Source organism: Molossus molossus, unplaced genomic scaffold (genome assembly GCF_014108415.1).
Source record: "Molossus molossus isolate mMolMol1 unplaced genomic scaffold, mMolMol1.p scaffold_m16_p_22, whole genome shotgun sequence".
In the NCBI taxonomy this organism is placed as follows: Eukaryota; Metazoa; Chordata; class Mammalia; order Chiroptera; family Molossidae; genus Molossus; species Molossus molossus.
The window spans coordinates 35,695,325-35,722,142 of NW_023425358.1; the positions used below are offsets into that span (position 1 = coordinate 35,695,325).

General features: G+C 52.1%; 2 protein-coding genes across 10 annotated transcripts in view; one reads left to right on the top strand and one right to left on the bottom strand.

Moving 5' to 3' along the window:
• Positions 1 to 3,176: 3,176 nt before the first annotated feature.
• SNRNP35 (small nuclear ribonucleoprotein U11/U12 subunit 35) lies at positions 3,177 to 17,473 on the top strand. Of its 7 annotated transcripts, none has more exons than XM_036276822.1 (2): positions 3,177 to 3,247; positions 6,875 to 7,913. In XM_036276822.1, the coding sequence occupies exon 2, from the start codon at positions 6,878 to 6,880 to the stop codon at positions 7,616 to 7,618; it is 741 nt and encodes a 246-aa protein (XP_036132715.1). In that variant the 5' UTR covers positions 3,177 to 3,247; positions 6,875 to 6,877; the 3' UTR covers positions 7,619 to 7,913. The 7 variants fall into 7 exon arrangements, 5 of the variants coding, with proteins under 5 accessions (XP_036132715.1, XP_036132712.1, XP_036132714.1 ...); XR_004961323.1 differs by lacking the exons at positions 3,177 to 3,247; positions 6,875 to 7,913 and adding exons at positions 3,959 to 4,760; positions 17,295 to 17,473; XR_004961324.1 differs by lacking the exons at positions 3,177 to 3,247; positions 6,875 to 7,913 and adding exons at positions 3,959 to 4,760; positions 13,324 to 13,419.
• The window catches only part of RILPL1 (Rab interacting lysosomal protein like 1), a 31,673-nt gene continuing 16,406 nt past the window's right edge, over positions 11,552 to 26,818 (bottom strand). The window contains exons 5-8 of one of the 3 annotated variants that reach the window (XM_036276815.1): positions 19,844 to 20,016; positions 19,548 to 19,640; positions 14,052 to 14,075; positions 11,552 to 12,022 (exon numbers count right to left, since the gene is read on the bottom strand). In XM_036276815.1, the coding sequence (XP_036132708.1) occupies positions 11,878 to 12,022; positions 14,052 to 14,075; positions 19,548 to 19,640; positions 19,844 to 20,016 (435 nt within the window). In that variant the 3' untranslated portion in view covers positions 11,552 to 11,877. Of the gene's footprint in view, positions 12,023 to 14,051; positions 14,076 to 14,349; positions 14,438 to 19,547; positions 19,641 to 19,843; positions 20,017 to 26,818 lie in introns of all 3 variants that reach the window. The other 2 variants (XM_036276817.1, XM_036276816.1) reach the window with 2 other exon arrangements.

The window sequence follows — 26,818 nt, forward strand, 5'->3', positions numbered from 1 at the left end:
CTAAGTGAGACAAATTCTGACACAGGCTAGAACATTGTGCTAAGCGAGACAAAGCGCTTACAGAAAGATACATGCTATCTGACTTCACTAGATGAGGTATCTAGACTGCAAACTCCGAGAAACAGCATGGAGAATGGTCGCCAGGGGCTGGGGAAGGGACGTGGGAAATTGTTGCTTAATGAATATAGACTTTGAGATTTGCAAGATGGAAAATTCTGAAGATATATTTAACATTACTGAACTGTGCACTTAAAAATGGTTAAGATGCCCTGGAGATAACCAATTGGTATCTCTCTCACAAGGATGTTTCTCTCTCTCTCCTCCCCTCCCTCTCTTCCACTCTATCTAAAAATCAATGGAAAAATATTCTCAGCCCTGGCCGGTTTGGCTCAGCGGTTAGAGCGTCGGCCTGCGGTACAGAGAGACCCGGGTTCGGTTCCCGCTAAGGGCACGCACCTTGGTTGTAGTTTGTCCCCGGCCCTGGTTGGTCGTGCAGTGGCAGCCACTTGATGTGTCCCTTTCACATCGATGTTTCTCTCTCTCTCTCTGTTCCTCTCTCTCCCTCCCGCTCTATCTGAACAAAAAAATGTCCTCGGGTGAGGATAAAAAAAAAAAATATTCTCAGGTGAGGATTAACAATAATAACAAAAAGGTAAAGATGTTAAATTTTACCTTATGGCCCGGTCTGTGTGGCTGAGTGGTTGACCCATGCACCAGGAGTTCGCTGGTTCGATTCCAGGTCAGGGCACATGCCCAGGTTGTGGGCCCGATCCCCAGAGGGGGGCATGCAGGAGGCAGCCAATCGATGTTCTCTCTCATCGATATTTCTCTCTCACTCTCCCTCTCCCTTTCTCTCTAAAATCAATCAATAAATTTAAAAAAATGTTTTTACCTTATGTGTACCAGACCAAAAATTTAAGGGCGCTCTGTGGAGGGCTGCAAATGTGCTATATCTTGAGCTCAGTGGAGGTCAAATGAATATACACACAGGTAAAAAGTCGTGGCACTGTACACAGTATTTGTGCATTTCCTTCAGGTGAACTGTATGTTGATAGTGTTGGTGGCAGGGAAGGAGTGAAGTGCTGACACATGCTACAATGTGGATGAACCCTGGCAACATTTTGCTCAGTGAAGAAAGCCAGTCACAAAACACCACCCATTGTATGATTCCATTGATGTGAAATGTGCAGAATAGCACATCTGTTCTGTAAAGACAGAAAGTAGATTAGTTATTGTCTAGAGCTGGGGGAGGCCGGATGGTGAGTGACTGCCAGTGGGGACAGGGTTTCTTTTTGGGGTAGTGAAAATGTTCTAGAATGAGGTTGTGGTAATGGTTGCACAACTCTGTGAATATACTAAAAACCACCAAATCGAACCCTTTCAGTGGGTTATGTTTATGATATGTGAAGTGTGTTCCAATGCTGTCACGCTGAGGTAGCCTTCCCAGAGCAATGCTGTCAGGAAGAATTTAATGTTGCCGAGTTTTTTTTTTATCCTTCAGTATCCCCAGCCACCACTGCTGGCATAAATCTCTTCAGCACCCTTGTTTCTTTTTAAAATGTTGTTAATCCTCACCTGAGGATATTTTCCCATTGATTTTTAGACTGAGCGGGAGGGAGGAAGAGAGAAAAACATCGACATGAGAGAGATACACGGATTGGCTGCCTCCCACGCGACCCCAGCTGGGACTGGGGACTGAACCTGCAACCCAGGTATGTGTCCTTAATCAGGAATCGAACCTATCCGTTGAGTAACTATGCTTTTGATATAAAAAATATTCTTTTGTTCACTCATTTAACCATTTATTTACTGAGCACCTACTGTGCAGCCTGTAGCGTCTTAGTCAACAGGGCTGTCGAGTTCAAGTCGTCTTGACTTGCACCTTACAGTTCCTACTTGCTTGTACATAAACTGGATCAAGTTCCTAAATCTCTCCAAATGCCCATTTCCTCACTGTGAACTGGGAACAATAAAAGCAGTCCCCAAAACTGGTGTAAGGATTAGACAAGGCACAGAAAGTGCTTAGTCCAGGGTCTAGCACATCATAAGAATCAATGGATGCTGGCCATTATTATAAAGTGTTAATGACTCTGAGATTCCCTCCTACAATTCCACAATCTGTTGGCAGGTAATCAATCATGGCTCGTCTTTCTCTGTTGGGAAATTATGAAAACAACTACCAGGTACAGTAGAGGTTCTTAAAAGTGTGCTCTATTAATTCACAATAGCCAAAAGGTGGAAGTAACCCATGTCCATCCACGGATGAATGGATCAACAAAAATGGCTCCGGAACAGCCACACAGGCATCACCTGGAAACTTTTTAGAAATGCAAATCCTTGACCCACTGAAGGAGAAACTTTGGGGGTGGGCCCCAGTGATCTGTGCTTTAACAAGCCCTCTAGGTAATTGTAGTGCATGCTCAAGTTTGAAAAGCAGTGAGTGACAGCATAGTGTTCAAAAGGATGGGTTCTAGACCACACAACAAGCACTCAAATCTTGACCAGCTCAGCCACTTGCAAGCTGTGTTCTATTAGGCAAGCAAATTAGGCCTCTACTCCAAGCTGTTTTCCCAGCTGTAAAATGGGCATAAGGATAGAACAGACTTCATTAGGTTGTTGTGCTTTACAACAGTGCCTGGCACAACAGACGGCGACTATTACTCTAAACTACTTTCATCACTAAAATAAGAAACTCAGAAATTTCCCAAGTTCACATCATTATATGGGAACAAGACACAGAAAGTTGGATCAGTAACTCACATAGAATGTCTGCAAAGTTTTTTAAAAAGTCCCAGAGTCGTCAGGGTAACGAAGTTTTAAAAATAATTTCAGAAACACTCTTCCCCAGAGATTTAAGACTGGCATGAGCAGTAGGCAGCTGCAAATTTTTATTTTAATTTTTTTAGTAAAAACCGAAGTGATCGTACAAGTGAGCACAAAGTGAGGTCATGCCTTGCTCATAGTTAAACAAAGGAAAAATGAACTGGGAAACAAAAAGAAGTGGGTGGGTCACACTTCTTAAAAATGGAACTGTGAATGTTTGGGGGCTAAATTAGTTCACCAACAGGAAAGTTCCACTAGCTGATAACCGTTGGTCTTATTTTGGTACAATTAGCATGGTAAGTCTGAGTCCTTCTGAATATCTGTGGCACCATCTATTTCCTGAGAGGCCCACTCAGTATGGCTTTCTTCCTGCTCTTTAAATGATTCTTCTGGTCTTGTTATCCTCAAATGCTACACGGAAACGGTAAGGATTTGGGGAGATTTTCCCAGTTTGGGTTAAATGCATGCAATCCTGGATCCCTGACTTCATCTCCTGGAGCTAAAGGTGTTTAGAAAAGAATCTGGCAGTTGCAGGAAGGGTGGTGTCCAGGGCACTTTTTCGAGTTCGTGTTTGCATAAGAAAAAAAAAAAAAGGTGAAATGTTTGTTCACGGTAAAGAGTTGGGGGAGCATCAAAGACTACAGTGGCGGTACAGGGACAGGAGTCCTCCACCTGCCCTCCACGCCCGCTGCTGCTCCACCACGGAAAAGAACAAGACTCTCCTCCAAAAGCTGTTGAGAGAAGGAACTGGGCTTAGGGGCCCAACCCCGAGTGGCTGCTTTCAAGCCTGTGTTAGTGTGACCCGCCCAGAGCAATCTCCAGCAGAGGAGGCTGTAAGGTAGCCAGGCGCCGCCGGTGGGAGGTGGGAAGAAACCAGAGAGCCAAACAGCCGAATAAGCAGAAATCAGGCTTTATTGGGTACACTCCGGGCGGGTTCACAGACTCGGGGGGTCGAGTCAGAGAAGCCGCGCCCGATGCTGGGGTTTGTGATTTTTATATCTGCGCCTGTGGCAGAGGGAAATTGTTGTTAGGGTTAGGTCCTGAGGGGCTATGCATGGGGGCCCCTGGAATGTGAGTCTATTGTCCTGGAGCAAACAGTTCCTGGACTAGGACAGGAGAATGGGACAGGAGTTGATCTATGAGTTTGGGGCAAACAGTTCCTGAAACAGGGAGGGAGTTTAGGTTGGGTAAGCGAGGTAACGGCCCAGCAGTTTGCCTGGTGCCAGTTCCCAGGCCCTCGGACAGAGGCCACACTGCCCTCCAGCAGGTCTTCTATTCTGTAACTTTTGCATAGAATTAATTTCGAATTATGTAGATGTGGCCGTCACACGACCCACCAGGAAGCCGATGAGCCTACGAAAAGATGCTCCACGTCGTTGATGAGAGACATGCACATCAAAACCCCAGGAGACGTCCCCTTGCACCCACGAGGGAACCGCAGTGCAACCCATTCCCACGCAACTCGGTCCCTGAAGAACCGGGTCGTGTGAAAAGTGAGCGTATTCAATCGAGGGGCTAGGGAAACTCTGGGAAAAACGTCCCAAATCTCACGCATTCCCCGAAGGAGCCACAGCGTAACACTGAAACCAAAAATAATGGTCCCGGGGTTTCAACCCCAACTCCCGCGGCGCCGACGAAGAGAAAACCAGCGGCTCCCCAACGGCACATTCGACAGTCTTTCAACTCACCGGTGCCATTGAGCACGTCTTGCCTTCGTGGGGGAAAAAAAAAAATAGGAATTTCATTCTGCTCGTACATAGTAAGCCTTCGACGTTCAACACCGGGGATTACATTTCTCTTAACAAAAGCGAAAGCAGCGCCCGTGACGAATCTGCTTCTTCCGATGTCAAGGGCCGCTCGGGCCGCCGCCAAGAATCTTCCATCGTTGGGAGCCCGGTGCCGGTTTCCGTGCGAAAGGGAGCCCGAGCCTGGTAGAGGTGCGCGGGGGCGGCGTGGCGGGAGCGGGGCCCACGTGGCGGGAAGCCCTTGGTGAATTCGGCCCCGACGGGGTGTCCGCTCCTGTGCGGGCCGCCATGTTGAAACCTGGCAAATGGGGAGACCTTTGGGCGTTGTGTTTTGGGGAACCTAGGCGATAGCTAGGTTGGAAAGATTGCCCGTTCCGCTCTACGTCCACCCAGAAGGTGAGGGGCCAAGGCGGAGGCACTTTGAGGTTTGGGGGGGGTGGTACCGGCCTTTCCACCGGCACTTCCGCCTTTGCGTCTACGGCGCCACTGCGCATGCTCGGCAGGGCTGCTGGGGGCCCGCCTGCAGCTTTGTTTCCCAGCCGGTGGGGAGCGCGGGAGGGTCTTTCTTTGCAGATTCTGTAAAGAATCTGTAAGGAAGGACGTGCTTTGTTTGCGTAATAATAACTTTTGTTTGTGTAGTAGTTTATCATTGTAAAGCACTTTCAGAGACACTGATTTAGCGTCACCAGAACCTAGGGAAGTAGCATTTCGCTGTATTTTACAGATGATTTACATTTTGCCCAACATAGGACAAGGTCTTAAACCTGGGTGTTTCCGGATTACCAAGCTAATGCGCTGTTTCTCACTTTCCACGCTTTTATTTATTTATCTTTTTAATCCTCACTGGAGGACCTGCTTAGAGAGAGAGAGAGAAAAAAAAAAACACGACGGGCTGCCTCCCACATGCACCCCAACTGGGGGACCAGGGTTGGGGGACTGGGGTTCGAGCCTGCAACCCGGGCCATGTGTCCTGACTGGGAATCCAACCAGCGACCTTTCGGTGCACTGTTTGATGCTCCACCAACTAAGCCAGACCAGCCAGGGCAACAGCCCTGGATTTTAAGTAACAGATTTCAGCATTGGCTCTAAAGGTTTACAGAGGTGGTCACATAGTTATTAGCAGTGTCTGAAATGTTGGCAAGCTCTCTGTTATTCCAGCAGGTTCACACGGATCAATGATCATGTGTCAGACTTGAATTTACCCACTCTCTTTAAAAAGCAATGATCATCTATTACAACGAATGACAGTTGCAGTGTGGGACTGAAGTTACCATTACAACCAGTTCTCCTGATCCAGGGCAAAAACAGGTTATCAGCTAGGGAGGTGGGAAGACATCTGATACTCCTTTGAACCAAAGAGCCTGCAGCTGGATGACTTGTTGTTTTAGCTATGCTACCTGTTTGCTGACATGCAAAATGCTGCATTCCAAGCAACATCTTCCCTTGCAGCTTGGCTTTTGAAAAAACCCTTATCTTTCAGTGCCCTTATCTAGACTGAAATGTTTACAGATGAGTGATGCTTGGGAGTCATCTGGGAGTTGGGGAAGCATAAAAGAAACAAGACCACATGTTGGTTGTAGTTGTAGCCAGGCAAGGAATTTGTGGAAGGTTATATGCCATGCTCTACTTTTGGTATGTTTGACATTCTTGGTAGTAGAGTTTATTTTTTTAACATTTCTTTAAGACATGTATTTATTGATTTTAGAGGAGAGAGAAAAACATCCATTGACTGCCTCCTGCACGCCCCCTACTGGGGATCTAGGCCGCAACGGCAACTGCAACCTGGGTATGTGAGCCAACTGGGAATTGAACTGGTGACTTTCTGGTGCATGGGAAGATGGTCGGCAACTGAGCCACACTGGCCAGGGCCTTGGTAATAGAGTTTTTAAAAGTGACATTTCCATAGCGGTTTTCCTATGAACATTTTAAAGTCACTAAAAGGTGAGCCTGGCTTTTAATCTTGGATTTTGATTCTAGTCTCCACATTAAAGTGTAGTTAACAAGTGCTCTTTGGTGGCTAAGCTGGGTGCTACATACATGCATCAAACTTAGGCATGGTTGCCCTCTGCATCCTCCTGGGAGGGAGGGTTGGGGAGTGTGGGTAACGGCATCTCAGAGCCCCACTGCCTGGCTCTGATACGGTCTCCCCCACTTTCTAGCTGGGAGGCCTCAGCCTCTGGGAATCTCCTTCCTTCCCTGTTGAAGAGGTTTGAATGATGGTAGCATCCATTTCATGGGGTTGTCATAAGGATCAATTGGGCAGCTCATAGTAGGTGCTACATAAATGTTGCTGTGGTCCTTCCTAGAACATGAATGATTGGATGCCCATCGCCAAGGAGTATGACCCTCTTAAAGCTGGCAGCATCGATGGCACAGATGAAGACCCCCATGACCGTGCAGTCTGGAGGGCAATGTTGGCACGGTATACCCCCAACAAAGGCGTCACGGGAGACCCCCTTCTCACCCTGTTTGTGGCAAGACTAAACCTGCAGACAAAAGAGGACAAGTTGAAGGAAGTCTTTTCCCGCTACGGGGACATCCGGCGGCTTCGGCTGGTGCGGGACTTGGTCACAGGCTTTTCCAAGGGCTACGCCTTCATCGAATACAAAGAGGAGCGTTCCCTGCTCAAAGCTTACCGGGACGCAGACGGCCTGCTCATCGACCAGCACGAGATATTTGTGGACTACGAGCTGGAAAGGACTCTCAAAGGCTGGATCCCTCGGCGACTTGGGGGGGGTCTCGGGGGGAAAAAGGAATCTGGGCAACTGAGATTTGGGGGGCGGGATCGGCCTTTTCGAAAGCCCATTAATTTGCCAGTTATTAAAAGCGACCAGTATAGAGAGGGAAAAAGGGAAAAGAGGGGGCGATCCCGATCCCGAGAAAGACGCTGGGAGTCGAGGACAAGGGATCGAGACCAGGACCGGGGCCGGGAGAAGAGGCGGCAGGACAGAGAGCCAACCAGGGTGTGGCCCGAAGGCGACTGGGAGAGAGAGAGGGACTTCAGAGATGACAGGGTCAAGGGAAGGGAGAAGAGGGACAGAAGTAAGTAGAGGCTCCTTAGCACCAGCAGAGCCCAAAGGAGGGTCGAGCAGAAGTAAAGGCACAGAGAGGTCTGCCTTGCTTTCCTACAAAGGATAAGTCCAGTGCTGAGTAAAACTTCCTGAGGACAGTGGGGTTTGGGCAGGTTTCCTTTCCAGTATGAATCCCATCCCTGGCCACAGGGCTCAGTTGGTGGGCGTTGTCCCATGCCCCCGAAAGGTCTTGGTTCAATTCCCCATCAGGGCACGTACCTGGGTTTCGGGTTTGGTCTCTGGTTGGGACCTGTATAGGAGGCAGCTGACTGATGTTTTGCTCTTACGTTGATGTTTCCCTCTCTCTTCCTCTCCCCTCCTCCCTCTAAAAGACAATAAAAATATATATATAGTCCAGTCTGAAACCCAGGTTCAAGCTGCACACATACTTACAAATTTCCCTTCTTCACTTTAGAGCTCTAAGGGTACGTTATTTAATAAGCTTGAGAAACTTTGTGCTCGCCAGCCTGTGTATGGAAGGGCGTGTGCAAGGAGCCTGGTCTTTGGTTTGGCAGTAGAGAATTTGCTTTTTCTCCCATCTATTTAAAATGACCATTTTGAGGGCCTGGCAAAAATAGGCGATGACCAGGAATTGTTTGTATTGATCTGTGATTCCTGGGAACCTGAATCTGGAGAGACTACGTTGTATCTTTTCCATCTTTATGTCCACAGTGCAAGAGGTTGCTGCATTGAAATAAAAATGGGATAGAAAAGTGACTCTGAGGAGAGTGTCCGGAGACTTCACCCCAAAGCCAGTCTGAGCAGTGGTTCCGTCCAGTCGGCAACCAGCTCGCCCTTCAACAGATGCTACTCCATTCTGGAGCAGGGTGCTTTCTTTCTGCCTTTGGGTGGGAGGGAGGCTGGCCTTGCACATGAAACACGAGTTGCAGCGCTGTGGGGCCATGGTCTGTGGCAGCCTTCCAGCCCCTGAACAGATCAAGCTTGAGAGGAGGGAGTGTGACACGAAAATGAGGATAAATTGACGACAGGTTTGTATCTTGTTCTGAGGGGTTGATCGGTCATTTCCCCTCGATCCTCTGGCCTTTGCTAAAGAGCTGGGTAGACTGACCTTCGCTTCTGAGGACTTTGAATAAGGGCCACACTGTTCACCCGATATGCACCAAAGTGACATCTAGCATTTTTGTTTTGAAAGTTCAGGTTCTTAGAAGTCAAGACGTTTCGTGCAGAGTAAGTGATTTAACACATTGCGTACCGCATAGAAATCTCTAAGACATAGGCCAGGGACCGCACGTTTTTGGGCAAACTGCACGTTAGGTTCTGAGCGGCACTCGTTTGAACCAGCAGATAGCCATTCCAGCTACTTCAAGAATACAGAACAGTGTGCTGTTTTTCGAACTTCGACCCTCAGAGGGCGAAGAGTCACTAATACAATGATCCTGTATTACCCTGAGCTTCAAAACCTGAAACAGCTGATGCAAGTGCAAACCCGAGTCACCTCGTGCGCGGTCAAAAATGTGTTACCATCGAGACGCACACATTGCTGACCAGGTGTTTGCATTAGGAGTACGAATCTCGTTACGAAAACTTTGCTCTTTCCTCTGGAAATTTCCAGTGCAGAATTTTGCCATCCCCCGTCTCAGGAAAGAGCCCCGCAGGAATACCTCCGGATGTCACCCATGGTCCATTTACAAAGTGCTCCCTGTTACGGGGCCAGTAGCGTGTCACAGGCCGGAGTCGGCAGCTGAACAAGAGTGCATCCCACTCAGGAGGCACGTGCTGGGTGACAGAAGGAGAAACCAGTTTAACTGAGGTGTTTCGTCAACCCTGACTACCAGAATATGGATGGATGGATTTATTTTTTTTTATTTTATTTATTTATTTTTTTATCCTCACCCGAGGACATTTTTCCATTTTTTGCTCAGGTAGAGTGGGAGGGAGAGAGAAGAACAGAGAGAGAGAGAAACATCGACGTGAAAGGAACACATCAAGTGGCCGCCAACCGCACGACCGACCAGGGCCGGGGACAAACTGCAACCGAGGTACGTGCCCTTAGTGGGAACCGAACCCGGGTCTCTCAGGACCGCAGGCCGACGCTCTAACCGCTGAGCCAAACTGGCCAGGGCTGGATGGATTTATTTTTAAATATTTTTTCTTTATTGATTTTGAGAGAGAGGAAAGGAGATAGAAACATTGATGAGAGAACATCTGGCCACCTCCTGCACACCCCCCACTGGGGATCGGACCCACGACCTGGGCATGTGTCCTGACCAGGAATTGAACCAGCGACCTCTCGGTGCGTGGGTTGACGCTCAACCACTAAGCCACACTGACAGGGCTGGAGGGATTTAAAAAAACACACATGCTCAGACTCCATCCCTGGACATTCAGGCTTAGTCTTGTACAGATCCTGGTAACTCACACAAAATTCAAAATGGAGAACCCCCCCACGGCAGGACTTTAGTAGTAGCCATCAACAGGACAGGCATACGCCCTCTGAGGCAGCCGCTCTGGGACACACTTGGAAGCGTGTAGGGCTGTTTTAGAACTTAGAGGACGCAGTCTCCACCAGTGGTGCATGGACAAATTATACATGTATGTGGTAGGCCAGGATCCCTCTGCCTCAGCACTGTCGAGATTCGGGGCTGGGAATTCTGTTGCAGGGGCTGTCCTGAGCACCCCTGGAGCCTACCCACTGGATGAAGTCTCCCCTCCCTTTGCCCACCTGTGAGACAGCCCCAAATGTCTCGACATCTGTCCCCAGTGGGCAAAATCTACACCAGTTGAGACCCAGTGTCTACGGACTGATACGGAGCCATGTCCAGGATATTCCTAAGAAAAGAAAGGTCAGAACAGCATGTATATCGTATGCTGCCATTTATGTAGAAAGTGGAAATTATGTTTTGTTGTTACATAGTTGCATGCATGTTTATAAACGATTTCAGGAAAGACTCCTAAGAAACTGGCAATACTGGTTACCCCTGGGAGGGCAACGGAAGGTGGCTGGGGACGGGGTGGGCGGTTCCTCTGTACACACGCTTCTTACTCTGAGAACACTCATCGTCCCAGTGGGCAGTCAGCTTTGAGAATCACAGAGACATTGTCCTGTCTGGTCATTCTCTCCAGCCATCTGCAAAGAGTCAGAAGACTGGAACCGACCTGACCGTTTGGTTCTTAGCAAACCCGAGTCGAGCCGGTGGCCCCCTCACTGCGCTGTTAGGAAATGCCACTCTCTCAACCCATGAGCACCCAACCTGGCGCCCTGGGTGCTCAGTGGGTGGAGAGAAAAAACATCATTTGGGCAAAAACCCAACTTGCCAGTTGCAGACAGGACATCTGGCTCCCCATCTGCCACCACAGCCCCATGAGTCAGCCGGTCCCCAAGCCACGTTATCACCCACCACCCCTGCTCTGGCAAGTCTCCCCCACCCACTGCTCCCCACCCCCTGGCTCTAACACCCTGTTCCCAATCTGCTTTGGGACATTTGTCTCCTTCGCAGGGGACTAAGTGGTTGACAGAGTGTAGGCTAAAAGGAAAAAAGATGCCAAGTCAAATAAAATCCCCACGAGAAGCATTGCCATCCGATCCTTAGCAACTCTGGTTGGTTGGTACTGCATAACCCGCGGCGGATCCCAAGGCACTGGCCTTGAACACTGCTACATGTTCTGGGCGTTATCGGGATCAAGGGGCCGAAGAGAAACATCGGCTTCTGCAAAGCTGTCTCCGGGTTCCGGGAGGGAGACTGTTGTCGTGTTTTCTGTCGCTTTGTTTCTTCGTCCTGTGACTTTGGAGCCCCCACCTGACTAAAGGATCCATCTGATACAGATGCTCCCGCCGTGACAATGTCACGGAGGCAGCTAAAGAAAACCTACCCCTCCCGCTTTAAGAACGGCAGATGTGATGCTAAAACCCGCGCCCACGGAATTTCATACCAACCAGTCTGACAGCAGTTAAACAGTGGCAAGTGGTATATTTGGCTTAAAGAAGCTTGTGTTACTGAAGTTAATGCAAAAGTCTGGCCTCCACTCATGGTCTTATTAAATATATATCCTAAGGGACCAGAGTCATCTATTATACACGGTGAGAACGCTGGGCATAAAACATTTTGTAGAGTTTGGCAGGCGCTTTTCAATGTGCTTCCTCGACGTGGACAGTTCGTTTGAGAGATCAGTTTGGAGGGGGCGCCCGGACCGAGACGTGTGCAAGGCAGCGACACCTGGGGCTGCCAGGTCGTGCTGGCGGCTGCGGGTTCCTGTCCCCGGGCAGAGGGGGGCCACGGTCACAGGTGCTGCAGGGCTTCCTGTCCTTGCTCCGTGTAACCGTCGTCGCGGTGGGAGTTGGCCCACTGGCCGAAGGACTCCTGGATGTGCGAGTTCCTCTGCGTGTTAGCCAGACGCTTCTTATCTCGGGAGAAGAAGCTAAACCTTTCGGAGGGAAAGAAAGAAATGAGCGCCTGCCCTTGGGGACACACTCGACGGTGACCGCAATACCAGGGACATGTAGCAGCCAACGTGGGAGGGAGCAAATCAAGTCAAGGGATAAAAGAAAAAACAGGGGGTGCGGGTCAAAGTTATTCTAGAAAGCAGCAGGGATTCGGTGTGTCCTTGTCATGGCTCCTTGGAGGTGACAGTGTGAATGGGTGTGCACAGATGTGTCATGTGATGCGCCACCTCCTCCATCAACCGCTACGAGGGCTTCTCGTCACTAGTGGAAGTGAAAAGCAACTAGAAACACACACACATCGTGGCCTTCTGTACCCTAACGGTGCGGAGGATGTCATCCCTGAAAGCCACCAGGAATGTCGGTGGACGGAGTGAACGTCTGTACGTGGTTATGTGTTTATTTAACGCACCAGGATACCAGTGCCTCAAAGCCCAGATTCTGTGGATATTACTGCTCAGGATGAGGCCAGAGTGGGTATTTAAGAAAAATACAAGCCCTGGCTGGTTTGACTCAGTGGTTAGAGCGTCGGCCTGAGGTCCAGAGAGACCCAGGTTCGGTTCCCGCTAAGGGCACATGCCTCGGTTGCAGTTTGTCCCTGGCCCTGGTTGGGTTGTGCCGGAGGCAGCCACTCAATGTGTCCCGTTCATGTCAATGTTTCTCTCTCTTCCTCTCTCTCCCTCCCACTCTGTCTGAACAAAAAATGGGAAAATGTCCTTGGGTGAGGATAAAAAAAAAAAAAAGAAAAGAAAAATACAATGATTAAAAAATATATTAACAGGGCTCGTGATTCTCTGATTAGAAAAACACTGGGAATATACTATGTGAGTGAAATCTGGGAAATGTAGTGATTTACAGTGAAAACCTGGAGCAGTTAAATCACTTCTATTAGAAACAGCGAATGCAGACCAAGAGGTCTTTTGAAAACACCTATGACTATTGAATATTGATCAGCCAGAGGGAACCATCCAATACCTGAAGGGTAAAGGTAGACCATCACAGGCCAAAGCTTACAAAGTGGCCTATTTAAAACAAGGTCTGCTAACTCCACCTACGCAGAGACTAGAACCTTGGCCAGTACCCCTGGGTTGACCCACCCTGAGTATTTCCCTAAACCCTTTTTTTTTTTTTTTGTGGTACATGGCCCTAGTGGGATCCGAACCCAGGACTCTCTGGTCCGCAGGCTCAACCACCGAGCCAAACTGGCCGGGACTCCCCAAACCCTAAGTGGCCCCTGTCCTGTGATCCTCCCAGCCTTTAATGAGATTCCTCTTATCCTCAGCAGGTTCTCCTACTCTGGAAGTCTGGTCTCTGAACTTGCTGAGTGACATAACCGCCATGTTATGCTTCCTGGGGGCAGGAATAGAAATGAATCACTGAGAAATCCAAGCTTCAGATCAACTATTTTTAGTTCTCTTTGTGTGTTCGCCTATTAGTGCTGTGTGCGTGTGTGTGCGCGCCTGCCTGTGTGCACGTGCGCTGTGGCCTATAGCGTTCACCTTTAATCACATCTGGGGGAAATGGTTTTACTACTCTGTGATGCCTAGATCCTGCGATCACGTCCTACCAGGAATAGAAGGGGTCTTGGCACTGTGGAGCTGGGGAAGCCAAAGGCATCGGAGAAACCCTCCCCGCAGCGGCTAATGAAGGCACAGTTTCACCCCGGGTTATTTGTGAGCTCTCTGCAGAGGGTCAGCCATCAGGGCTACAAGCCGGCCAAAAATACAGCAGCAACGCAGAGCTGTGCGTCCCCTCTGCCTCACTCAAGTAAGCAGACAGCCAGGTGCCACTTCCTGTCCAAGGGGACACGGGGAGAATCAATGCTACACAGATCCCCTCCTTTGCTTTTCCTTTTTTTTAAAAAAACAAACAAAAAGATCAAGTAGCTACGGACGATGGCTTGGCAAAACACGGCAGTTTAGAAAGCTGGGCGTGAAGACTAGAAACACAGTGTTAGTGTCACTCGGGGTGGGGGAGGGGGCGGGGGTGTCACAGTGGGCGTTGATTACTGACCCGTCACTTAAAGGACCTTCTTTACTGGATCATGGACAAGGTGGTTTTAGAATAGAAACAGAAAAGACAAAGAGAGTTATCGGTGACAGCGCCGAGACGTCCAAGGCCTCCCTCGTGCGGACTGGGGGCCGTGGGTGGCACTTCGAAGTCGCACTCGACACCCACTGCCCATGGGGATGTGCAGATGCCGGCCATGCAGCCAACGTGGCCAAGGGGGACAGCCCAGCCCAGCGGGAGCCGCAGCCGCAGACATTCAAAGGCAGAGTTCAAAACCAAACCAGAAACACCCAGTGCCTACAAGGGAAACAAGTCCTCGGACCGGCTGCAGGGTGGGGTCATCTAGTATCAGTCCGGCGGCTACCATGGGCATTATGGCTGTAAAGATCCTGGTCAGAAAAGCAGATAGACACAGAGAAGATAAAAACGGAAGAGGCATGAAAATGCACACCACACACACACACACACACACACACGCCCCAGCCGCAGGGTTTGCTTCTGTTACATGGTATGGCTGGAGTCGTGCCCCCCCCCATTCTTATGTTGCCATTCTAACCCCAGGGCCCCCAGAGTCCTGGTAGATGGAACTAGTTAAGATGAAGTTATATTGGACGAGGATCCTTATAAAAGGGGAAATCTGGAGGCAGACACACACACACAGGAAGAAGCCACAGGGAAGATGAAGGAAGAAATCAAGGTGATGCTTCTAGGAGCCAACAGAGGCCAGCAGACCACCGGAGCTGGGAGAGGCACGGAACAGACTTCCTCGTGGCCTCGGAAGGAACTGACCCCGACACACCTTCATCTTGGGATTCTAGCCACATTTCTGTTTAAGCTGCCCGGCTTGGGGCACTTCTATTAAAGCATCCCCGGCAAACGACCCGCGGCACGTGACAACCACGGAGGGGAGACAGGGTGGCGATGCAGGCCTGGGCGCGGGGAAGGGAGCCAACCGTGAGTGCTTGTCAGCCCCTCAGCTGGGCGAGGAAAATGAAGAAACACCAACCAAACCACCACAGCTACGAACAGCTTTGCACCCCCCCCCCCCCTTTTTGGAGGTTGGCTGGGAGAAGATAAAATAATTGTTTCCAATGAGCTTTGGGGATTCTCTTTGTTTGGATCACCTTTGATGCACCCCGCCGAGCAGCTGGTGCCTTGGCAGAACCCCCTGGATGGCTCCTCACAGTGATGAGAAGAGGGGGGTACCTCTTGCTACATGAATGGGCCCAACCCCCAGCGGCCAGGCTAGAGGGCACAGTTAGCTTTCCAGGGGCTCCAACCACACAGTTCTACACCCACCGTCACCGGGATCCCTCTCTTAGCATGACAGGGAGCCCCCAAAGACAGTCTTTGTGTGGGGATGGCCCTGGATGTGGGGTGAGCGTTTTGCCTGGAGAGATGTTTGCCCACTTGGAACATACTGAGCTTCATCTGGGATCTGATCAGGGCCAGACAGATGCACAGGGGCCTTGGGACACTTGGAGGGTTCCGGCCGAGTTACTGTCCGTGTGGCTCACCAAGTGGACAGCCCCTTGCCCGCCTATCACAGGAGCCTCCCTGCAGGCCACCCCCTCTAGAGGGACAGCTGCTTCCACGAAAAAAGACTGGCTTGTTTTGGCAAAGCTTACGTCCTGGATATGGTGTAGCTGGTTTTCACTCCCGGCTCTGTGCCCAACGTCAGGAGGACGAACCCCGCGACACTCCCCCAGTGGCGTTTCAGGCAGGGTCACGCGTGGCTGTGGAGAAGCTACTTGTAGGCTGAAGCAGGAGGGCGGTGGGTGGAAGGACAGGGACAGAATGCTCTGCTGCAGCAACTGCTGGACACCTTGGTGGCCACCGACCCCAAGGCCAAGCTTTCCGGTGTGGAAGGCCAGCTCCCTGGCCATGCCTCTGCCCCCACTGCCTGCTCAGCAGAAAGCAGCTGTGTGTCCATGGGACCCTGCCTGAGAGCCGAAGCCACACAAAGGGGGCACTGGTGCCTGGTGTCCACTGGGGACGAGGCTGGAGTCACTCAGGCGCTCCCGCGTGACCTGCCTGGGTAGTGCCAACCCGGCCTCTCGGGCCAGCAGCTGCTCGATCACAAGCTATTCTTGGACTGTCTTCTGGGGACACTGTTTTGACTGGCAGCAGAGTTTCTGGTTCCCTTGCGGTTCAGCCCAGAAATGTAGACTCTGGCGTCGTCAGCTTGTGGGCACTTGAGAGATAAGGGAACTGGGCAGTCGGCCCACAGCTGGTGACTCAATGAGTGTGGGGGAGGGGATGGGGGTGGGGAGGCAGAACGAGACAGCCAGACAAAAGGCACGGGTTAAATCCTGACTTCCATCCTTCCCACCAGCAGGATCTAAGAAGTCCATGGGCTTCTCTGAGCCTCACTTTCTTCATCTGAGAAACGGGGCTAAACGTCCCAGCTCTGCATCATCTCTGAATGGGGGGGCAAGACACCTTTGTTCAAGTGCTCTAAGCTGGTGAATCCCCTTCAAACCCCCGTGGTAGTTCCTGCTTCCTTGGTGGTGGTGGGGAGAACTGGCCAAGGGCATACGCTGAGCTGGAGAGCAGCTATGAGCTGCATCCCACAGACTGTGTGACTAATACTCTGCAAAAGCAAGGACCAAGGGACCAGGCAGACCAGATGGGCACCAGGAGTGAAGGATGGAGAGAGACAAGCGTGGAACTATCTTAAGAATTACCATTCCCTGCCCTGGTCCGCAGGGAAGATCTGTTCCTGCCCTAGGCTCGGGGCTCGGGGGTGATATGGATGCAGCTCCCAGTTGGCAGCTAACATGGACAAAGGCAACCAGTGTCCTGCCTGTGCTGATCAAAAGCCTTCTGTGCCAGCTTGATTTCCTAGTTATCCCCTAGAAGTCCAGGACGGCCTGGCTTGAGCCACCTGCACTCTGTGGTTGGGAGATTCTAATCCCCCCCACAAGCCCCCCCACCCGGGGTTTCTATGTATCGCTCTGTCCGTCTATCTGTCTGTCTCTGGCTCCCCGACTCCAGTTGCTTCTCTCGCCAGGCTCAGAGCCCCAAGTCTTGCTGATCAACCAGAGGCCATGCTAACTGGGCGAAGGGCTTTGAAATCAGGGCCCCCAAGTCCTTTCTGGAACAATCTGGAGAAGAGGGTCACACCACACCCTATTCTCGTGTGGGTAGAAAAACCAGTGGGCGGAAATGCTAATTCAGATCACTGTCCTCTGGATTTTACAAGTTTGAGATTTGCAAACGCCAAAACTCTGACACCTGTTTCAGGGACGGGCAGGAGTGGACACCGGGAGCCAGAACAGAGGAACCCTCAGATGACGTCTGCCCCAGGACAGCTCGCAGGCGACCCTGGAGGAAGCTGGCTCGAAAGGAAGATGCTAGAATGGTCTGACTGTCCCCAGATCTGGGGACACTGGTCTCCTGGCCTCACCTCTCAGCTCAGGAAGTGGCTGGGTCAGCTCAGCACACTTTCTCAGCTTTTAACCCAAAGCTGTAGCTTACACCCGCGAGTCCTTACATGTGAGTGGGGCCAGCAGACAAAGTCCACGTCTTCCCAACCACCGCGTGAGCAACCCTAAGCAGCGGTGAGTGTGTTCCTGGGTACCAGCACCCCACAGAATCCACAGGGAAGGGCTCCCCCTCCCCCATGGGGGGCTACAGTGGCTGCCAATTACTCCAGTCTGCCTGGCACCCTGACCTTGCTCGGGCCCATCCTCCCCTAATTCCAGCCCCTGGCAACTGAGTTAAAGTGACTCTAAACTTCAGCCAGTGAGAGGGAGCAGCAGACCGGGCCAATCGACACACCGCCCTGTGATTGGCTTAGGGCTGGTCATGTGACCCTGTCAGAGCCAATGAGAGTGGCGCCTCGCTTCGAGGGAAGATTCTCTCCTGCCAGCAGGGGTGTCAGACACCTTGCAGGGAAAGCATGGCCTAGAGCCCTCCGCCAGGAAAACCAAGTCACAGAGAGAAGAGGGAACAAGGCTGGACCCTGATGACAAGGGCTGGATCCAGCTGAGCCTGAAGCCGAAGCGCCCTGGGAAATTTTGGTTACCCAGCCAACAGTGTTTCCTTCTTTTTCTTAAGTTACCTGGAGCTTGAGTTTCTATTGCCAATGGAAGATTACTAATACATGGCCAAAATGGTGTTGGGATACAGACGAAGCCAGTTTTCACCTTTCTGGTTCCGGGAAATACTCATCCCTAATCAGAACTGGGAAGCACCCCCTACCCCAATCCAGCAGAGATGGGGGACCAAGTACATAAGCAACCTGAAGCCGGCAGGAGAGGCTTGGAAGAAAGCCGCGCACTCCGGGGCCACCAGGGCCAGAATGTGACCGGGGCCCTCTTCCCCAAGGTCAGAGGTCTGGCCTCTACAGCGCTGTGCCGGTTTCCTGTCCCCTTCCTGTCCACCAACGCTGAGCATCCAATCAACTCACAGGGTGAGAACTAGTCGAGCATTTTCAAACATAACTGGAATTTAAAGGTGGAGGCATCCAAGGGACACCCCACTCCTTCTCCCCACATGCTCCCGGTGGCCTTCCACGCCCCCCTCCCCCCACTGGCTTTCACAAAGGTTCTGCTGGAATTTGGGGAGAGAAACAAGGCCTCTCCGGTAACAAGCCTTGGGTGCAGCTGGAGCCCGGAAGACAATGAGCCAGGTTCTCCTGTAGAGTTTACCCCTCAGTGCCTCAGTTTCCTTGACTCCGCAATGGCACTGACAGCACCTCCACCGCACTGGGCTCGTGAAGACACAATGAATGAAATCATCTGCAGCAACAGTGCAGGACCCACACCAGGCTCTTAGCCGACAGCAGCTAATTAGACCAGAGCTTTTAACCCTTTATCTGAAGCGCTGCAACAGTCAATGAACCTGCAGTTGTTTGCAAAATTGTATGGTTTTTGTTTTTTTTCTTCCTCCAGCAAAAGGGGTGACAAACTCCCGGCACAATCTCAAAGGGGTCTTTTGATGCGGAGGACCAGTGACGTAGCTCGAAGTCTAGTTGGGGCAAGGTCTAGGCTGCTTTTTCTTGTGTGTTCCCCATGGCACCCAGGGCCTGACTCTGCAGGTTGTATGCATCAGTGAGTACTTAAGGGAGAGATGGAGGGATTGCTGGATGAGTTATCAGAGGAATGCAGAGATGGGGTGGACCCAGGGTCACCCCAGACCTCTCGGAGCTGGGGGTCCGCCCTTAAGCAACACGAACCTCCCCCACCAGCCTTTTTTCCTGTCCTCAAGGACACCCCCCCACCTGATACACTCAAGCAAGCCCCGACACAGCCACAGGCCACCTTCCCGCCCCCCTTGGCCTTCCCCAAACCTCTCTGCACAGGGACCCCCGCATCCAGGGACAGATGACCTCCCAGGCAAGGGCAGGCCTAGCGCTCCAGGTTAGGCCTGTCCGAGCAGGAGGTGGTTAGTGACACGCCTGGTCCTGGAGCAGGCGCCCAGGAGAAGTGGCCGCGTGAACTGCCAGTTCAGCCGCGAGCGAGCCGCCCCGTGGGCTGGAAGCCCGTCACTTACAGTCGCTTGATCCCCGACTCTGGCTGGGGGGACATCCTCGGGTGGGCGATGGGCGGAGGCTGGAGTATTCGATTCTCCTCTTCCATTTCTTCACTGGAAGGGTTGAGAGGCATAAGACAAAAGAATCAAACATTCCGTGAGGGTTTCCGAAAGGGACTGTGAGCCTGTCAGCGCTTCCGGCCAGAGAGGGTCTCCAGAACAGACACAGATACACCCCTTGTCTTCTAGGAGCCAACTGTCCCAAAACTTGGCACAACCCCCGAAGGGGCCAGCGGGGCGCTCCCGGGGACACTCACCTCTTGTAGTACGCCAGCTCCTCCTGCAACAAGAACACCTTGGACTTGAGCTCATTCCTCTCGTGCAGCACGTCCCGCAGCTCCTGCAGCGTGAAGCGGGGGCGGTTGGGGTCCTTGAGGTCCATCGCCACCTTCTCCGCCTCTGAGACAGTCTCCTCTCCACCGGGCTCCGTCTGGAGGAGGCAGAGATGCGGCTGATGAATTCCTGGCGGCCACCACCGGCACCCACTCTGCATCCTGTGGCGCCAAACTGCCCACCCTCCCGCCGCCCCAGCAGCTTGCCCAGGGCGCTATTTTGGGAACCTGAGGGGGCCTCTGCTCATGTTCTGGACAGTCAGTTCCTCTGGAGACAAGGCCGTGGCCACCTGTTCATTGTTTGCCTTCTCAGTTGCCGACCCACAGTCCCCAGCCTCCCCACCTGCCTCAGGTTTCCTTACAAGGTACATTCAAAGGCGGCCAAGGAGGAGCAACAGCACCCCGAAGGTTGCCATCCCGAGACCTGCTTGCTTTCCCTTTCCTGTGCCTTCGCCTCGTAGTCTCCCAGACCACTGCTCGTCTGGCTGAAGCTGCTGGCCTCGGAGCCTGCACATCACTCTCCGCTCCTTTTTCATTTGACGTTGAGTGTCTGCCCTTTCCCATCAGATGCTGGCCCTTTCTTCCCCCGTGGCTGGGGCACTGTCACTGGAGTTCACTGGAAGCCCAGCTCAGGGGATGGTGGGTGGGGTCACACAGATTGATCCTCGCATGCTAAGTCACCTGTCTGGGCCAGACCCGAACCCTCCCACCCTCTGCCACAGAAAGGGGGTTTATTTTTATTTTTATACCCTCACCTGAGGATATTTTTACATTTATCTTCAGACAGAGTGGGAGGGAGAGAGAGAGAGAAACATCGATGTGAGAGAGACACATCTACTGGCTGCCACCCGCATGACCCCAACCGGGGCCAGGAGCGAACCACAACTGAGGTACGTGTCCTTGACCGGAATCGAACCCGGGACTCCTTGGTCAGCGGGTTGATGTTTTAACCACTGAACCGAAGTGGCCAGGGTGAAAGGAAGTTTTAAAAATGGTAACAACATACGCTTACAATTTACCATTTTAAGATATAATTCAGTAGTATTTAGTACATTCATAATGTCGTACAACCACCACCCATATCTAGTTCCAGAACATTTTCTTTCTTCTTTTTTTCTATCCTCACCCGAGGACATTTTCCCATTTATCTTCAGATAGAGCGGGAGGGAGAGAAAGGAAGAGAGAGAGAGAGGAACATCGACGTGAAAGGGACACATCGAGTGGCTGCCACCCGCACGACCAACCAGGACCGGGGACAAACTGCAACCGAGGTACGTGCCCTTAATGTGAACCGAACCCGGGTCTCTCTGGACCGCAGGCCGGTGCTCTAACCACTGAGCAACACAGGCCAGAGCTCCAAAACATTTTCATCACCTCAAAAAGAAACTCCACACCCACTGGCAGTAACTCCCCATTCCCCCGCACCCCAGCCTCTGGCGCCCACCATCTGCTTTCTGCCTCTAAGGGTTTGCCTGTTCTGGACATTTCCTACCAACGGAATCCCACCGTGACATTTTGTGTCTGGCTCCTCTAACTCAGTCGTGTTCTCAGGGTTCACCCACACTGTAGCAGGTGTCAGAACTTGATTCCTTTTCATGACTGAGTAATATTCCACCATCTGGATACACTACTCTCCGTTTGTCCTTTTATCCACTGACAGGCATCTGGGTTGTTTCTGCCTTTTAACTATTGTAAATGATGCTGCCAGAAACATTTATGTACAGGGACTTGTTTGAACAGCTGTGTTTAATTCTCTGGGGTATCTGCCCACGAGGGGAACCTAGTGACTCTATGTTTAACTTTTTGAGGAGCCACCACACTGCTTCCCACAGCGGCTGCCCCATTTTCATCCCCACCAGCGGTGTGGGAGGGCTCCACATCACCAACACGTTTCCCCCCGTTTTTTGGAAAGAAAGTTTTTGCAAGCTGCCTCCACGTCAGCCGGCCACACCTGCAGGTGGCCCATACTGAGCCAACCAACATCTCATGATCAACTTGAAGGAGTGGACAAAAGCTCAGGATGACAGTGGGGAAACTCTGGGACAGGAGAACAAAATAGAGACCCTCCCTGACCCCTGACCCCCAAAACCCCACAGTGGCACAGGGGCAAAGGGACTCCAGCCGAGATGGATGATGCAAGGTCAGGATGTTGAAGGACTCCAGAAAGCATCCTAGAGACTCGGGACAGGCTGTTCCCAGAAAGGACACTTGAAAGGAGACACCGCCCACTGGGGCACATCAGGTGACAGAAGAGGCACTTGGCAGGCATAGCAGGGGGGAGTGGGTGTGACCCAGAGACAGCAGGAAGCAGCAGGCAACAGGGACCACAGGTGGTGGGGGCAGCAGAAAACCCAAACCTGCCCCGTACCGCCCCCCCACCGGCTGTACGGGCGGGGCCTCCTCCCACCCAAGAACTAGAGGAGGAAATGGAGGATTTAACGTCTCAAAAAGTACATCTGTCAGGTGGGCTGTGGTCAGGGACGTCTTCAGTGTCCAGAGCTACACGCCCGAACAGCATCCCCGACCGAAGACCATGTATATAGCAAGCACCTGGTGGACAGTGGCGCTCACTAACGCCAGTTCATTTCTCTTCCCCTACCCAGGTTAACCAAGGCGCATCCTCGGATGTCTAACACGTATTCAACGTATCTTAAGTAAGCATTAACTTGGTGCCTGCTGGGCACTGAGCTAATGAGATGAATCAGGCAGGTATGGGTAGTGGGAAGAGCCACACAACTAGAAACGGACAGGGTCATGCAATAAAACAGGTGCGAGGCATCCAACGCTAACGGGGGAGGGTGGCAGAAGGTGTTACTGCAGGTGTGGTCTCTACACGGGGTCTTGACAAACGTGTGGGAGTTTGCGAGGAACTCTGCCAGCCCCGCCAGCCACACCAGCCTCCGTCTCTTATGTCGTTTGGCTCCCACTGTATTCTAAAACTTTGGCCACAAAGTGTAGATCAGATTTCACACTAAAGCTTAGGTTTCTGGCTTCCATTTGGATAAAAATGGGAAGACTGGGTCACAGTGGACCCCGTACTGGGCTGAGGCTATGTAGCTGCTGTTCCCACTTCCGTGCTCTGTGCACGGCTGCTACCTCCCCACCCCTTTGCCACTCTGCCCTGGCCCGAGGCATCCGTGGCTGCTTCCGTGGACACGAAGCTCAGGGTCATGCTCTCCCTCCAGCCCCTCCCTCCCCAGACCACTCAGGTCCTGCCATTCACCGTCCTGGGTCTCTGTGTCTCTAGAAGGGGCCATCTGACGGGTGTCCACCTGCCCTGGGGAGGGTGACAAACCCTTCCAGAAGCACCCAGAACCAGGAAGTGCCAGCCAACCGACCCAGATGCTGGTGGTATTTTCCACCACAAAGAAGAAATGACAACTGTGTGATGGGACAGAGGTGTTGGTGTCAGCTAACCCTCTAGTGGCACTCGTACTGCGATACATTCATGTATCTAATCCACGTGTGTGTACCTTAAACTTATACAATGTTAGATGTCAATTATGTTTTAACAGAAATGTTTTAAAAAAGAGGCTTCCCGCCCTGGCCAGTATGGGTCAGCGGTTAGAGCGTCGGCCTGCGGTCCAGAGAGACCCGGGTTCGGTTCCCGCTAAGGGCATGTACCTCGGTTGCAGTTTGTCCCCGGCCTTGGTTGGTCATGCGGGTGGCAGCCACTCGATGTGTCCCTTTCACGTCGATGTTTCTCTCTCTCTCTTCCTCTCTCTCCCTCCCGCTCTATCTGAACAAAACAAATGGAAGAACGTCCTCGGGTGAGGATTGAAAAAAAAAAAAAAAGAGGCTTCCCAAACCCTCACTTCCCAAGAGGCCTCTGGGCGAGCTGTCTGCTGCTCTCCAGGCCTGTACTTCTCCAGCTAGCCCTCGACAGCCAACACTGTCTCCAGGGCCTTCCCGCTCAGACATCGGGGGTTCCCAAGAACACTGGCTCAGCCGGAGCCCGACCTTGCTCACCCCACAGGCTGTCATCACCCAGCGCACCGACGGGTTCCTCAGAGCCCGGCTCTTTCTCTGGGGGTGGGTGGCTGCTGTATGGGGGAGCAACCTGATGCCCTTAGAGCCGGGGGCTTCCCAGACACATTTGCAACTGCGGCCTGGCCTCTGGGGCCGCTGCCTGGGGTGCGGGAGGGGCAGCTGAGCTGGGGGCCCTGACGCAGGGCCCGGGGCAGCCCCGATCGGCCTTGGCCCGAGACGGAGAAGGCTCACCCAGGTGGCAATCACGCCGATCGATCGGCAGCGGGCTTCTCGGCTTACTGCACGAGGACACAGAGGTGGCCTGGGTTATCTCGGACTGTCCGCTGGTCCCATGAGGCACTTTGGGCACAGCCTGAGAGAGATGCCTGACGCCCAGCTGCTCCCTGGGGAGGCTCAGGAGCCCGGCCGACAAGCAGTGAGGTCTGTGCAGAGGGTTTGGGAGGCCACAGCTGTCTCAGGGCCTCCATCCCAAGGCGTGGCCCCGAGCGTGCCCCCTGCTGCCTGGGCACATCATGGCCACTTCCTCTGCCCCTGGCCAGCCAAGGGGACTGACTGCTCTGCCCACCCTCGGTATCACCAGGACCACCGTGCATGAACTCAGCCCGAAAACCCAGCCTCACCTGGTGGCTCCTGCCTGCTTTCCCTGTCTACTTACTTATTTTTAATGTTTTTTTTATTGATTTTTTGGATATAGAGAGATAGAAACATCAATGAGAGAAGCATCAACATCAATTGGCTGCCTCCCGTGCGCCCCCACCAGGGATCTAGCCTGCAACCCCGGCACGTGCCCTGACCGGGAAGCGAACCAGCGATCTCGTGGAGCATAGGTCCATGCCCAACCACTGAGCCACACTAGCTGGGCTCCCTGTGTACTTAAAAAAAACTTACTAAGAAATCAGAACTTGTAAGACACAGACATCAAGGAGGTACTTTTTTTTGCATTTATCTTCAGATAGAGCGGAGGGAGAGAGGAAGGAAGAGAGAGAGAGAGAAATATCAGTGTAAGAGTCACATCGACTGGCTGCCACCCACACAACCCCAACCGCGGCCAGGGACAAACTGCAACCAAGGTTATGTGCCCTTAGCGGGAATCAAACCCAGGACTCTCTGGTCCACGGACCGACGCTGTAACTGCTGAGCCAAGCTGGTCAGGGCTCAAGGAGGTAACTATTAACTTTACAGTTTTCTTACTGATTTGATATAAAATGCTTTAGACAGGAAGCCCACTCATTTTCTTAAGAGTTTATATGTCCAATTATGAAAACCTTCAATTAAAATCTGAGGAACTGGATAAACTAGAAAATGTGCAGAGTGGAGAAGCCAGTGAGGACCACACGGTGTCCAATTCCATTTCTATGGAAATGTCCAGAATAGGCAACTGCATAGAGACAGGAAGTAGATCAGTGGTGGCCAGGGGCTGGGGGACAGGGATGGGAGTGGCTGCTAATGAGCTTGGGGTTTCTTTCTGGGGTGATAGAAACATTCTCGATTGTTGCACAATAGTTAATATACTAAAAACCATAAATTGGCCCTGGCCGGTTTGGCTCAGCGGTTAGAGCGTCGGTCAGCCTGTGGTCCAGAGAGACCCGGGTTCGTTTCCCGCTAAGGGCACGTACCTCGGTTGCAGTTTGTCCCCGGCCCTGGTTGGGTCATGCGGGTGGCAACCACTCGATGTGTCCGTTTCACATCGATGTTTCTCTCTCTCTCTCCCTCCCACTCTATCTGAACAAAAAATGGAGAAAACAAAAAACAAAAATCCCTGAATTGTACACTTTAAGTGGTTGAACTATACAGTATGTGGATTATATCTCAATAAATAAATGTCATAAAAGTATAAAAGGAGCCTTGTCTACTGGAGAGCACACTGACATGGCAGTGATATAGCCCAGAAAGGATCACACGATTCAAGGGGGAGAATCAGTGTAACTGAGGCAACTGATATCTCGAAAGCTCTGGGTCCCTCACAACTCCCATCTCCCCTGACCAATCGAACCCACACCCAGCCACACCCTGCACATGCTGCAGTCCGGCACAGGCTCCTCCTCCTGCCTGGAATGGCCCGCCCCCCATCCCACCCCGGGGCATCCTGCCCATCCCACGAAGCCCATTTCAGTGCCTTGAAGACCTGCCCGCCCTTGGCTCTCAACTCGGAGTCCGCTGTGCCCTCTGCTCCCAAGGCCGACTATCCCAGCCACACTACTGGATCTACTGGATGAGATCAAGTCCGTTCTCTTCATTGGCCAGATAGGAAACTGACCACCGAAGAAATAGATGGGCCCTAGGTCGCATGGCAGCAGGTGGTGAAGCCACCACAGATGGCTTTCCTGCCTGAGCGACGAGATTCCGGAACTCCGCCCAGCTCCCAGGGGCAGTCAAACCCAGTGAGGCTGCCCTGAGTTTGGGAACAGATGAGGCGGAGCAGCTTCGTGGATTAGTCAGAACTGTGAGCTGATTTCACTGCCCCGTTTCTGTCCCGCCACATCAGTGCCAGAACGGGAAACTGAAACCCACATTCAAGATCTCAGGCCATGCCCTGGCCGGTTTGGCTCAGTGGTTAGAGCATTGGCCCACGGAGCAGAGTCCCGGGTTCAATTCCAGCCAAGGGTACGTACCTCGCTTGTGGTTCGTCCCAGCCCCGGTTGGGGTTGTGCCGGAGGCAACCAGTTGATGTAGACACATCGATGTTTCTCTCCCGCCCCCCACTCTATCTGAAGATAAATGGAAAAATATCGAATGAGGATTTAAAAAATAAATAAAAAAGATCTCAGGCCAAAATGATTGGTTAAGTGATGGGTTCCCTCAGACTTTTGCTAGGAATTTAAGAGCCAATTTCTTTCATTGGGGTTGCAAAGCTGGTCGAGGACCAGGGGTCACCACCAGGCAAGAGCCAGCTGAAAATGACACCAACAC